Source organism: Homalodisca vitripennis, chromosome 2 (assembly GCF_021130785.1).
Source record: "Homalodisca vitripennis isolate AUS2020 chromosome 2, UT_GWSS_2.1, whole genome shotgun sequence".
In the NCBI taxonomy this organism is placed as follows: domain Eukaryota; kingdom Metazoa; phylum Arthropoda; class Insecta; order Hemiptera; family Cicadellidae; genus Homalodisca; species Homalodisca vitripennis.
In genome coordinates this window covers 14,689,154-14,704,530 of record NC_060208.1, presented here as the reverse complement: position 1 = coordinate 14,704,530, position 15,377 = coordinate 14,689,154, and the positions used below count along the sequence as shown (strand labels likewise).

At 38.0% G+C, this 15,377-nt stretch overlaps 1 protein-coding gene across 1 annotated transcript; it reads right to left on the bottom strand.

Annotated features, from left to right (window-relative positions):
- Nucleotides 1-817: 817 nt before the first annotated feature.
- Nucleotides 818-3,232, bottom strand: LOC124355543. The gene is made up of 2 exons (XM_046806706.1): nucleotides 3,123-3,232; nucleotides 818-1,869 (listed from the first exon to the last, which is right to left on the bottom strand). The coding sequence occupies exon 2, from the start codon at nucleotides 1,862-1,864 to the stop codon at nucleotides 818-820; it is 1,047 nt and encodes a 348-aa protein (XP_046662662.1). The 5' UTR covers nucleotides 1,865-1,869; nucleotides 3,123-3,232.
- Nucleotides 3,233-15,377: the final 12,145 nt, after the last annotated feature.

Genomic DNA, 15,377 nt, shown 5'->3' with positions numbered 1-15,377 from the left:
TATAACGTACGTACTCGTTCCTCTAATCCTGTCTTCAAAGGGTTGAATACCAATGATACGTTACACCAATAAATATGTAATCTGCCTTCGTAAGAATCTATGTCATCTCGAAGGGTCAAGGGGCGGACATCAAAGACCATAAGACACAACTTCAACGCACCACAGTCTCAAACCATTTTCCAATCCTGTCTTCAAAGGGCTAGGTTACCAATGATACGTTACACCAACAAAAATGTAATTTGCTTTCGAAAGAATATGTCATCTCGAAGAGTCAAGGGGCGGACATCAAAGAACATAAGACACAAAGTCAACGCACCCAAGTCTCAACCCGTCTTCCAATCCTGTCTTCAAAGGACTACATTACCAATGATACGTTACACCAATAAAGATGTAATCTGCCTACGCAAGAATCTATGTCATCTCAAAGAGTCAAGGGGCGGAAGTAAAAGAACATAAGACACAAAGTCAACGCACCCTAGGTTCAACCCGCCTTCCAATCCTGTCTTCAAAGGATTACATTACCAATGATATGTTACACCAATAAAAATGTAATTTGCTTTCGTAAGAATATGTTATTTCGAAGGGTCAAGGGGCGGAGGTCAAAGAACACAAGACATTACTTCAACGCGCTTTTAGTCCTGTATTCAAGGGGCTGGATTAAAATTGGATTTACACCATTAAAGATGTGCGTGCATTGTATCTTTTGAATTTTACACTGCTTTGAAACTGCTTTTACATTTAACCTCAATTTTGTAAATACAAATTCCATAGATATTGAAACTGGTTTTCTATAGATTATATGAAAAGTATTCCTCCATTACGAAAGGGTATCAGAAGTATAGTAGAATACATAACCAAATAACATGCTTTTATTTGTTTTTCCATCCAAAATACCAGAAATAAGGGTTAGTTTTCTACTGTACTGTCCCCTGGATTTTAAAAGCTGCGTAGCTGCCTGATTATTCTTGACAGTAATCGCGACACGGAGCACATCTTTATACAGTGCAATGGTTTCCCTTATGAATTTGAGTTGATCCTCAATGTTATCTTTCTTTATGGACGGCGTTATTTCCCTTCTTCGGCACATCGTCTGGTAGAGATCGTAACATCCGTGTTTTAAAACGAAGGACTGCTCTTTACTCGCTTGTATGTAAGAACCCAACCTCTTAAGAGTGCGATCCCAGTAGTTGAAGTGGTCATTTGCTTTCTTCTTGCGAACTGTCAGCATCGCTAAGGAATTTTTGAGTTTCTTGAAATAGCCAACTTTTTCCTCGAGGATACAGTTCAGCTCTCTCTTCATTTCCAGCATCCCTTTCATCTCGTCGGTCAGCAATCTTTTGCACTCGCTTCTGCAGTGCTCCAAAGTTCGGTAACTTTCCAGGACGCCTTGCACGTTGTTGATGTCCGGAGAGATTTCTACCACATTGTCCAAGAAGATCGAGAACTTTTCTGCGTGTTCTTTGATGTGTGAGTCGATTTCGTTTCTCAGTCTGCTGCTTCTCTGCTTCTCTTTGGCGACCTTTTGTATTTCAGAAGCCAGTTCAAATTGGAGAACTACGTGGTCTTTAATTTTCCCGTGAAAGCGGGACAGAGATACTTTGCTATCCTTTATGGCCCTGTTGGCCCTTTTCACTCGTTTTTGGAGGGACAATTTACACGATTTCACATCCTCCCAATTGTTCTTCTCGAATATAACGTCCTTCCTGTTGTCAATCTGCCTGGTGATAAACCCCTCCTTAGCTTTCTTGTAGCTTTTGTCGGCATAGAGCAGTTTCAGAGTTGATTTGAAAGGCGACGTATCAACTTCCTCTGGCAACCCTCCGTAGTATCCTTGCGGCAGCAATCTCTCCTTTGCCAACTCCATGTTGACTGAAAAAAGGAAGTCAAGAATTTAGGTTTAATTAAAAGAATTATTACCTCGAAAAAATCACAAAATACTTATTGAATACAATAATTTATCTAATTTTAATCGGCTAAATACTTTTATCACATCCTGTTTGTCGTATTGGTATTTGTTGGTTAAGCTTCAGCCAATCACGATACCGCTCCACTAGCTTCAACCCACCTGTATAAGCGCATATGTATTATTGGCAGTTTCGGTTTAACATCTCTATTCTGATAGGAAAAATATATTAGGAATTTAATTGTTTGAATACTGCAAAGCCCTGATGTTGGCTCTTTCAACTTGATCGTCTTTATTGAAAGTCGTCCTGTCTAGCCCGCGTTAAGGGAAATACAAATATCAGTATTTTTATTTTATTTCCAACGGTAACCCATTTTTACAATTATTGATTATATTATGGTAGAGATAGCATGCTTGAACAAAATATAATAATATAAAAGTAATTAACAATGTTTTCATAAATAACAAGGATACTAATAATAACATGAGTAGGGTAACAGTATAAACTATAGAAAGTAACAAGTAACAGATAATAAAGTATGAAGTAAGATAACAACAGATCAACAATGCAATTACGATATGAGAACTGAACATATTAAAGAAAAATCAAATAGTCGAGCTTAACAACAGTAGTAATAAATAACACATGGAACTAAACAAAAATATTAAGTACAACAACAAAGAACAACGCAGAACAAGAACTATTAAATAAGCTATGGGAGTAATTACATTATGTCTGTGGTGGAAAGATTATTTGTCTTAGGCACTTCTTGAAGGCAGCCGGGGTGGTGCTGAAGAAGTCCACCTCACCGGAGACTTCGTTGTATTATGAGTAAAAGGCTTTCTTCTCGTCGTTCTTTTTGTGTACTTTTCCATAACTTCAGTTCGTAAAATAGAGTTAATGTGAAAAAAAGAGTAGTACTGTATCTTTCAGTTAATACAATTTTATTTTCCGATGTTTTGCGAATAATTTATAATAGACTTGTGACCGTGTTATTGTTTAGTGGATACCTGCCTAATAAAACCCTAACATAGTCTATGTGTTAAATATAAATAATATAGCTATTCTCTGATCCAATTCAAAAGTAGTATTAGTGAATGATTTTACAGGTATACGTATGAAAATGCTAAATATGTACCCAAGCATCAGATTTGACATGGTGCTGTGTTTATAATACTTGATCTGAACAACTATAAAATGCAACACAAATATACTTACATTTGGTTTCATTCAATTAAATTTACACTAATGAACTTACTAAGATAAATTTTCATTTAAATTCAACTGCATTAATTTATGTCTGATAATTTATATTTGCCTAAGTCGCCATGGTGTAGGTAGTCATTGTTACATTTTAAATGGATTATTATTTTTCTTCTTTCGATTTTTTATATGTATAGAACGCCTTTATTTAGTTACGTTTCTCAGATAAAACTATAATTATTATTGTAATGACGTTTCAGTACTAATAATTTTAATAAGACTTGATGTTGGTTGCCATCCACATCACTCGATATCTCCGTCAACTCGCCAGCACGGTTACGGCTAACACAGAGTTAGCCATCGATAATGTGGTCACAAATGATCGAACATTTCTATGTCACTTGTGACAGCGGCTGTTGCTGACCACTACGTGATATCCTGCGACTCATTGTGAGCAGAGAAGGTGGCGTTATCTAACTGCGGATGGATATAAAGGACGACCAATGAGAGCAGGTAAGGTGATGTTATCTAACAGCGGATGGATATAAAGGACGACCAATGAGAGCAGAAACGGTGATGTTATATAATATTGCATGGATATAAAGGATGACCAATGAGAGCAGAGACGGTGATGTTATCTAACAGCGGATGGATATAAAGGACGACCAATGAGAGCAGAGACGGTGATGTTATCTAACTGCGGATGGATGTAAAGGACGACCAATGAGAGCAGGTAAGGTGATGTTATCTAACAGCAGATGGATATAAAGGACGACCAATGAGAGCAGAGACGGTGATGTTATCTAACTGCGGTTGGATATAAAGGACGACCAATGAGAGCAGGTAAGGTGATGTTATCTAACAGCGGATGGATATAAAGGACGACCAATGAGAGCAGAAACGGTGATGTTATATAATATTGCATGGATATAAAGGATGACCAATGAGAGCAGAGACGGTGATGTTATCTAACAGCGGATGGATATAAAGGACGACCAATGAGAGCAGAGACGGTGAACCTGGTTCTCTAGATTTTTTTTTATTTTTTTTTTATTTTTTTGTGGTTGTGATGTTAATCTAATATTGCATGAGATATAAAGGACGACCAATGAGAGCAGAGACGGTGACGTTAGCTAACTGCGGATGGATATAAAGGACGACCAATGAGAACAGAGGACGGTGTGTACGTTTATCTAATATTGCATGGATATAAAGGGAACGACCAATAAGAGCAGGACGGTGACGTTATCTAACTGTGGATGGAGTATAAAGGACGACTAATGAGAGCAGAGACGGTGTATGTTATCTAACAGCGGATGGATTGTTAAAGGACGACCAATGAGAGTAGAGACGTGATGTTATCTAAAAGCGGATGGATATACAGGACGACTAATGAGAGCAGAGACGGTATGTTATCTAATATTGCATGGATATAAAGGACCGACCAGTGAGAGCAAGAGACGGTGAATAGTTATCTAACTACTACGATGGATGTAAATGACGACCAATGAGAGTAGAGACGGTGATGTTATCTAAAAGCGGATGGATATAAAGGACGACTAATGAGAGCAGAGACGGTATTGTTATCTAATAATTGTGCATGGATATAAAGGACTATACCATGGAGAGCAAAGACGGTGATGTTATCTAACTTTGGATGGATGTAAAGGACCCGGACCCAAGTGAGAGCAGGTAAGGTGATGTTATCTAACAGCAGGATGGATATAAAGGACGACCAATGAGAGCAGGTAAGGTGATGTTATCTAACAGCGGATGGATATAAAAGGACGGAACCAAATGAGAGCAGGAGACGGTGATGTTATCTAACCTACGGATGGATGTAGAAGGACGAACCAATGAGAGTAGAGACGGTGATGTTATAACCTAACAGCGGATGGATATAATGGACGACCAATGAGAACAGAGAAGGTGATGTTATCTAATATTGCATGGATATAAAAGAAGAACCAATGAGAGCAGGTAAGGTGATGTTATCTAACAGCGGATGGATATAAAGGAAGACGACCAATGAGAGCATGAGACGGTGATGTTATCTAATATTGCAATGGATATAAAGACGACCAATGACAGCAGAGACGGTGATGTTATCTAATTCACGGATGGATATAAAGGACGACCAATGAGAGCCAGAGACGGTGATGTTTATCTAATATTGCATGGATATAAATCGGAAGACCCAATAGAGAGCATCGGTAAGTTGATGTTACTAACAGCCGGATGGATATAAAGGACGCACGACCAATGAGAGCAGAGACGGTGATGTTATCTAATATTGCAATGGATATAAAGGACGACCAATGAGAGCATGAGACGGTGATGTTATCTAATTACGGATGGATATAACAGGACGACCAAAGAGAGCACGAGACGGTGATTGTTTTATCTAATATTGCATTCATGGGGTGGATATAAAAGGACAGACCAATGAGAGCAGGTAAGGTGATGTTAACTAACAGCGGATGGATATAAAGGACGACCAATGAGAGCAGAGACGGTGATGTTATATCTAATATTGCATGGATATAAAAGAAGATCCAATGAGAGCATGTAAGGTGATGTTGATCTAACAGCGGATGGATATAAAGGACGACCAATGAGAGCAAGACGGTGAGATGTTATCTAATATTGCTATGGATATAAAGGACGACCAATGAGAGCAGTCAATGGACGGATGGAGATGTTATACTCGAATATTGCATGGATATAAAGGACGACCAATGAGAGCAGGTAAGGTGATGTAATCTAACAGCAGATGGAATTATAAAGGACGACCAATGAGAGCAGGTAAGGTGATGTTATCTAACAGCAGATGGATATAAAGGACCGACCAATGAGATCAGAGACGGTGATGTTATTATCTAACTGCGGATGGATTGTAAAGGACGACCAATGAAAGGAGAGGTAAGGTGATGTTATCTAACAGCAGATGGATATAAAGGACGACCAGATGAGAGCAGAGACGGTATGTTATCTAATATTGCATATGGATATAAAGGACTACCAATAGAGCATAGACGGTGAATGTTATCTAACAGCGGATGGATATAAAGACGACCAATGAGAGCAGAGACGGTGACCTGGTTCTCTTGATTTTTTTATTTTTTTTTTAATTTTTTTGTGTGATGTTAACTAATAATTGCATGGATATAAAGGATGACCAAAATGAGAGCAGAGACGGTGACGTTTATCTAACTGCGGATGGATATAAAGGACGACCAATGAGAACAGAGACGGTGACGTTATCTAAATATTGCATGGATATAAAGGACGACCAATAAGAGCAGACGGTGACGTTATCTAACTGTGGATGGATATAAAGGACGACTACTGTAGAGGCAGAGACGGTGATGTTATCTAACAGCGGATGGATTATAAAGGACGACCAATGAGAGCAGAGACGGTGATGTTATATTAATAATATTGCATGGATATAAAGGACGACCAATGAGAGCAGAGGAACGGTGATGTTTACTCTAACTACTGATGGATGTAAAGGACGACCAATGAGAGTAGAGACGGTGATGTTATCTAACAGCGGATGGATATAAAGGACGAATAATGAGAGCAGAGACGGTATGTTATCTAATATTGCATGGATATAAAGGACTACCAATGAGAGCAGAGACGGTGAATGTTAATCTAACTGTGGATGGATGTAAAGGACGACCAATGAGAGCAGGTAAGAGTGATGTTATCTAACAGCGGATGGATATAAAGGACGACCAATGAGACAGGTAAGGTGATTGTTATCTAACATCGGATGGATATAAAGGACGACCAATGAGAGCAGAGACGGTGATGTTATCTAACTACGGATGGATGTAAAGGACGACCAATGATTAGTTAGTAGAGGACGGTGATGTTATCTAACAACGGATGGATATAAAGGACGACCAATGAGAACAGAGAAGGTGATGTTATCTAATATTCGCATGGATATAAAAGGAAGACCAATGAGAGCAGGTAAGGTGATGTATACTAACAGCGGATGGATATAAAGGACGACCAATGAGAGCAGAGACGGTGATGTTATCTAATATTGCATGGATATAAAAGGACGACCAATGAGAGCAGAGACGGTGATGTTATCTTAATTACGGATGGATATAAAGGACGACCAATGAGAGCAGTAAGGTGATGGTATCTAACAGCAGATGGATATAAAGGACGACCAATGAGAGCAGGTAAGGTGATGTTATCTAACAGCAGATGGATATAAAGGACGACCAATGAGAGCAGGAGACGGTATGTTATCTAACTGCGGATGGATGTAAAGGACGACAATGAGAGAGGTAAGGTGATGTTATCTAACCAGCAGATGGATAATAAAGGACGACCAATGAGAGCAGAGACGGTATGTTTATCTAATATTGCATGGATATAAAGGACTTACCAATGAGAGAGCAGAGACGGTGATGTTATCTAACTGTGGATGGATGTAAAGGACGACCAATGAGAGCAGGTAAGGTGATGTATCTAACAGCGGATGGATATAAAGGGACACGACCAATGAGAGTAGGTAAGCTGGTGATGTTATCTAACAGCGGATGGATATAAAGGACGACCAATGAGAGCAGAAACGGTGATGTTTATCTAACTTCGGATGGATGTAAAGGACGACCAATGAGAGTAGAGAAGGTGATGTTATCTAACAGCTGATGGGGAGGTTCTGACATAGTATGGACCACGAGCTATAATAATGACCACGGTCCATTAGGCAAGGAAACACCTCTACAGATCTTCTTAGCGGCTACTTTCTATCTTGTCATGGTGAGTCCACGGGAATATTAAAAAACGTTTATTACATCTAAATTTATTAATACTTTATTTTTCACCTATTAACAGATTTTTTTTATTCATAGTACATTTGAGTTTTACTAAAATTAGCATAAAACAATCTAATTCACCAAATTGCAATGTGTTATTACAATAGTTGTTCTTGTTATTGAAACAGGCATTAATATTGAGATGTAGAATAATAATAACGAACTATAGTAGTTATTAGACAAATTTCCAATAGACTTAAAAGTAAATAAATAAATGAGTTCTAAGTTAAAATGCATCTTTTAACGAAATATATAATTGGCTGAGTTTTCAAGGCCTAACACTCATGAGAGTGGAAAAATTTGGCTTTTGTCTATCTGTCTGTTTGTCGGCAAGATATCTCATAAACAAACTGACCTGTAGACATGAAATGCCACATGAAAATTCATACTAGCAATAATGAGTTAAATGATGGTGCATAACACTATACAAGATTTGGCCGAGTGTTAATAAATATTTTACATTGATCTTACGGGGTAACCATGACAACAACGAAAATATATCAGGATAAAAATATTTTAATCCGGCAAAAGAAATTTAACGTGTGATATATTATTACATGATATTATTCAAACAGTAAAAGAAAAGTTGATAGCAGGATTTGATTTCAGCGCATTCTTGCGTACTCTTGTAGTACTCTTCTTAATTTACAAGTAACTTTATTATTTTTTAAATGCAACGAACTCAATGAACGATAGCCTGAATATGTCACCTAGAAAAACATGTCTAAAAGGATCATACGCAGATTCTAAATTATGAATTTATTTCTACTTAACAAGAATAAGTTCCACGAGGGTGCAAAACTAATTAATTTTGTGACTAAAATTAGAACATCTGTGTGCCGAAATGTTATAAGTTGAGTTGAAAATTGAAAAGTATAACTTCAAAACTAAGATTCCAACAGTGCTCGTGAACTGAGAGAAATGGAGCGTGAAGTCTGAATAAGGAATGGGATAAGAGGATAAGGAGAGGTCTGCGAGTGCTCGAGTACGTTGACAACAGATAACATCTGTAGAGATGGGCTCGTGTCGCGTCTGGACGTGCTCGTGAACTGAGAGAAATGGAGCGTGAAGTCTGAATAAGGAATGGGATAAGAGGACAAGGAGAGGTCTGCGAGTGCTAGAGTACGTTGACAACAGATAACATCTGTAGAGATGGGCTCGTGTCGCGTCTGGACGTGCTCGTGAACTGAGAGAAATGGACCGTGAAGTCTGAATAAGGAATGGGATAAGAGGACAAGGAGAGGTCTGCGAGTGCTAGAGTACGTTGACAACAGATAACATCAGTAGAGATGGGCTCGTGTCGCGTCTGGAAGTGCTCGTGAACTGAGAGTTGAGAACTGGATTTCCTTCTTGCCATTGTCTCTGCCATTTACTCGTGACATCAACATCCATTGATCATTCGTTTGTTTAGCAAAAAAATTCGTAATTAATTTATTGTTTAATGTTGCTACATAACTACTTTTTTCGGTCCAGACTTTTAAATTTCTATTTCATATCTATCTTATTATTAGCATTAACATCTTTCGAGCAATACATTTGCAATTAAGGGAATCTTTGAGAACCCCAGTTGTTGAGAGATGTACGAGTATGCCCGTCCTCTTTTGTACAAATATGATTAATAACAGTTATTGAAGTCTTTCTTTGTTGGAATCAATCTTAAATCTTAATAAATAAAGAATCTTAAAGTAGTGGAATGATAACAACGTCCTGAACTGTTCACGTTTCTCACAATTTGCTTAAACAGGGTGATTGAAAAGTAAGAAGTAAGTTAACAACCCCCCCCCTTAGTTATTTTATTTTTGCGGCACTCTTACTAGCTACAAATCACTACACTAATAATTTTTCAAATTTTTGACCCACTGGAGAAAAAGGGGTGGAGGCCAACTCAACATTTTTAAACAGCACTTATAGTCTTGTAATATATCATTTGAAATATCTTGGTTAGTAAATAAAAATACACTTATAGTTTCGAAATCGCACCACTCAAGAAATGGCAGCCCCAAACGTAAATGAGCATTATTGTGATTCATAACGTAGAGAATAATAACTAATTTAACAAATAATGAAAATTCAATTAAGATAAACCTTATTTGGGTAATTGCAGATAAGATTGGTCCTATTAGGGAGGGAGTAGTTGGGAAAACGAATACTCTCTTGTTTGTCTGATTCTTAAATTATGCAGTTTGATCCAATCAGTTTTCCAAATTTCTAACAGTTCGCTTTAAAGGTCTGACTTACTTAGTTACCAAATACTGAGTTTAGTTGTAGTTTTTAATTCAGAGTATGACGTAGGTACATTATTATAGGATAACACCCCAGACTTAATGTTTTAATGTGTAATTCAGTAACCCCTATTGATATTCTGGTTTATTAAAATCTTGGTTTAGGAACGACGATAAGTAGTGTGTACACTTTTGGTAATTGAGTGGTAATTTTGGTGAATTAAAACATGGTATTTTCAATATAAGAACGTGTAGAATTCGTCCTACTCTATGTACAAGTAGGAACTTAAAACGGTTCAACCTAGGCCAGTAGTCTCGAAATTAATTCAGAAGTTTCGGCGAACTGGAAGTGTTGCGGATAAACCCAGAACCGGTCGAGCCAATACAGCTGAAGCAGTTTAAGTAGGCGTTGTAGCAGAATTTTTGCCACCCCACAACAGTCGGCTAGAAGTGTTGTGCGTAAACACAACTTACCACTTTGGTCAGTGAAGAAGGCATTAGAGGTTCATAAGTTTCACCTTTATAGAACCACTCTAGTACAAGAACTGAATGAAGATAATTTAAATATAAGACTAGAATTTAGTGAGATTATGACGCAGAGGGTTGAACTTAATGGACAAGTTGACCGATATAACTGTAGGTACTGGGCACAATAGAACCTTCACTGGCGCCAGGAATGCCGTACCCAACACCCACAGAAATTAAACATATGGACCGGTATGTTTGGTGATTTTATCAAGTAGGAACATTTGTTACTGTTGGCAACTTTAATGGTGTAACCTACAACAACATGTTAAATACACAGATAATTCCATCTCTCAACAACTTGATAGAAACAACTATAAGACCAGATGGCAATCATGTTTTTAATAGAGTTTATGTATTATTTTAACAAGTCTGAGCCCCTCCTCATTATGCAAGAATTGTAAGGGATTCGTTAAAACAGCAATTCCCTAATCATTGGATTGGCCGGAGAGGAAATATTGAGTGGCCAGCCCTGTCACCTGACCTAAACCCACTAGATTTGTTTTGTGGCCATATTAAATAAGTGGTATGCATCTCAAAGCCACAATCTATAGAACAATTAAGAGTGCGAATAGAGACTGAATGCATAAGCATTAGCAATGAAACGTTACTAAATGTCACGTGTTTGAACAAAGACTGCATTACCGCATGGAGGGCCGCGGAGAGCAATTTTAATTAAGTGTTAATTTAATTTTAACATTTACTAACAATATTCAGTTTCCAGGACTCGCGACTGATTTGATTACAAATTTAAATTTTTAATAGTTTCATTTTCATTTTAACAGAAGGTATAACAAAATGAACAAAACAAGTATCTTCTTCAAGAAGGTTCCCTCTGTGGTGGACTACTATTATTGTTCTTGACTTGTAGCCTTTCACCTCATATTCTGAAAAATTGCAGCAAAATTTGAAATTGATTCAAATTACTTTTCAACATTATACGTTTGGGGCTGCCATTTCTTGTAGAGTGGTTCGATTAAAATTCTTTAAGTGCATTTTTTATTGACTAACCAACACATTTAAAATGATATGTTACAAGGCTATAAGTGCTATTTGAAAATATTTAGTTGCCCTTTCCCATGAGTGTCAAAAATTTGAAAACAATCAAAATAACAAAATAAGCTAAGAGAGGATGCAACTTACTTTTAAATGACCCTGTATAATAGGAACATTGGGGATTCACCACTGAAAATAAGGAAAAAATATGAAATTTTCAAAAAAAGTTTTTTTGTCATATTTTGTCATTTGGAACCTACTGAACAAAAACATAGTATCCTAAGACCTATATTTTAACCCTAAGTATGAAAAAATAACGTTTTTTGCAAGCGCGTCAATGTCCAAAATTTCACATTTTTACTAGATACCTTATTTTTTTTACTAAAAAAAATCATAATTTCTTTTATATATTTCATTATAAATATGTAAACCAGATATTTAAATCTAGTTTAATACGCATATCAATCATTGTACTGTTTTATTTTCATTACTCTATGCTAAAGAAGAAGAAGAAGTAGTAATAGAATAAAAACAAAACAATTTGTGTTCTGTCATCTGTCATTCTACTGTTGAGTTTCAGGCTGTTTGTTTTGAGTGAAGTTTAGTTCATTTTTATTCCATGAAATATGGGAAGAGTCAAGAATACAAAACAAAATGTTGCTAGAAGAAATAAGGACAATATTGCAAAGCGGTATGAGGTGCAACCTGCAACCTACGTCACCGACCGAACTCTGTTTTATTTTACAATTTATATATATATTTGTATTTTATTGAACACTGACATAATAATATGATCTAATATTGATGTATAATACAACCTTTTGACCTAATATATTGTGTAAATTTATTTCAGAACAATAAACTAAAAAATATACGTGATATATTAGTGTTGAACCTACGTTTACTTTTATTGCAGTTTTCCAAAAGTTTGAATTTCCATACATTTTCAGACAAAAATCGATATATCTTGGGAACTAATTGAGATAGAAAGTTCATATTTGTACCACATATTAAGTAGATCTTTTTCTAAATATTTAGGTAGAATTAGATTTTTAGGTATATATGATGAATAGAAACATAATTTTATATATATGCATGTTTTTTTTTAAAAAAAGTCTAAAGTTTACAAAATTATTTTATTAAAACGAATAATGCTACCATGATAAATCTACCTAAATATTTAGATTAGATCCATATCTTCAAAATTAGACCATGAGTAGTGCAATATATTGGATAGTTTCTTAGATATATCAATTTTAAATATGGTCTGAAAAACGCGAAAAACCCCCGTTTTTATTCGCTGTAGGCTGTATGTGACAACTATTTGGCCGTTTTATATTTTTGTATTTTTTGTTAGCCTACTAAACACTAGAAAAAAAATGGTTAAGATATTTTTATTGTGTATTTTAAAAAAAGTATGTTTTCAGTGGTGAATCCCCTTTATAGTAAAAAAACATAATGTTTTATTATTTTCTAATTAGGTCACTATTACTACTAGCACCCGCGGTTTTTCACGCGATTTCCTGTTTAATAACAGGTAAGCCATAGGAGTGTTCTTTTTATATGTCGTACCAAACGCCCCTGAAATGAAGAGATACTCTCTGAAAGATATTCCAGTCTCCTTGATGGAACTGATGGTTGGGTGCATGCATTTATTTGCCGTAACAACTCATACAGTCGCAGGCTTCCTTTACCTTGGGTTACATTGGCCATACATTATTCAATTAGTGGACCCTTAAATACGGCTTCTGCATTTATTCCAGTAAAACCTTTCCAAGGTTTTCACGTACAGCCTGCTACTTCAGGACACAACGGTTGATCCATTTCTGTTCTCTCAGATTGTTCAAAAAAGTAATCTCAAATAGCCCGTGATCGAATGATGTTTCAAGAATCGAAGATGTCCGGACATTTCTCTACATTACAAACCAGAGATTCGACTAAAAAGGACATGCTGGAGATTATAAAGTGCGCCGCAACCTAACTGAAGTTGGACTGGCCGAGCCAATATGTTCTCTGATCAGATAGCACTACCGGGTAGGAGAGGAGATGGTATCAGACATCAGTAACTAAAGATACGCCGCGGAGTTCACCAGAGCCTCGGTGTGTACGTGTATAACCGCTGACAACTGCGGCTTGCTAACTTCCGTAACTGTACGTGTTAGCAAACTCTTGCAGCAGATTGATATTGCTCCACTAACGGGTGGGAGAGAAGATGGTATCAGACGGCAGTAACTAAAGTTACACCGCGGAGTTCACCAGAGCCTCGGTGTGTACGTGTATAACCGCTGACAACTGCGGCTTGCTAACTCCCGTAACTGTACGTGTTAGCAAACTCTTGCAGCAGATTGATATTGCTCCACTAACGGGTGGGAGTGAAGATGGTATCAGACAGCAGTAACTAAAGATACGCCGCGGAGTTCACCAGAGCCTCGGTGTGTACGTGTATAACCGCTGATAACTGCGGTTTGCTAACTCCCGTAACTGTACGTGTTAGCAAACTCTTGCAGCAGATTGCTATTGCTCCACTATCGGGTGGGAGTGAAGATGGTATCAGACAGCAGTAACTAAAGTTACACCGCGGAGTTCACCAGAGCCTCGGTGTGTACGTGTATAACCGCTGATAACTGCGGCTTGCTAACTCCCGTAACTGTACGTGTTAGCAAACTCTTGCAGCAGATTGATATTGCTCCACTAACGGGTGGGAGTGAAGATGGTATCAGACGGCAGTAACTAAAGTTACGCCGCGGAGTTCACCAGAGCCTCGGTGTGTACGTGTATAACCGCTGACAACTGCGGTTTGCTAACTCCCGTAACTGTACGTGTTAGCAAGTTCCTGCAGCAGATTGCTATTGCTCCACTATCGGGTGGGAGTGAAGATGGTATCAGACAGCAGTAACTAAAGTTACACCGCGGAGTTCACCAGAGCCTCGGTGTGTACGTGTATAACCGCTGACAACTGCGGCTTGCTAACTCCCGTAACTGTACGTGTTAGCAAGTTCCTGCACCAGATTGCTATTGCTCCACTATCGGGTGGGAGTGAAGATGGTATCAGACAGCAGTAACTAAAGTTACACCGCGGAGTTCACCAGAGCCTCGGTGTGTACGTGTATAACCGCTGACAACTGCGGTTTGCTAACTCCCGTAACTGTACGTGTTAGCAAACTCTTGCAGCAGATTGCTATTGCTCCACTATCGGGTGGGAGTGAAGATGGTATCAGACAGCAGTAACTAAAGTTACACCGCGGAGTTCACCAGAGCCTCGGTGTGTACGTGTATAACCGCTGACAACTGCGGCTTGCTAACTCCCGTAACTGTACGTGTTAGCAAGTTCCTGCAGCAGATTGCTATTGCTCCACTATCGGGTGGGAGTGAAGATGGTATCAGACAGCAGTAACTAAAGTTACACCGCGGAGTTCACCAGAGCCTCGGTGTGTACGTGTATAACCGCTGACAACTGCGGTTTGCTAACTCCCGTAACTGTACGTGTTAGCAAGTCCTGCACCAGATTTCTATTGCTCCACTATCGGGTGGGAGTGAAGATGGTATCAGACAGCAGTAACTAAAGTTACACCGCGGAGTTCACCAGAGCCTCGGTGTGTACGTGTATAACCGCTGACAACTGCGGCTTTGCTAACTCCCGTAACTGTACGTGTTAGCAAACTCTTGCAGCAGATTGCTAT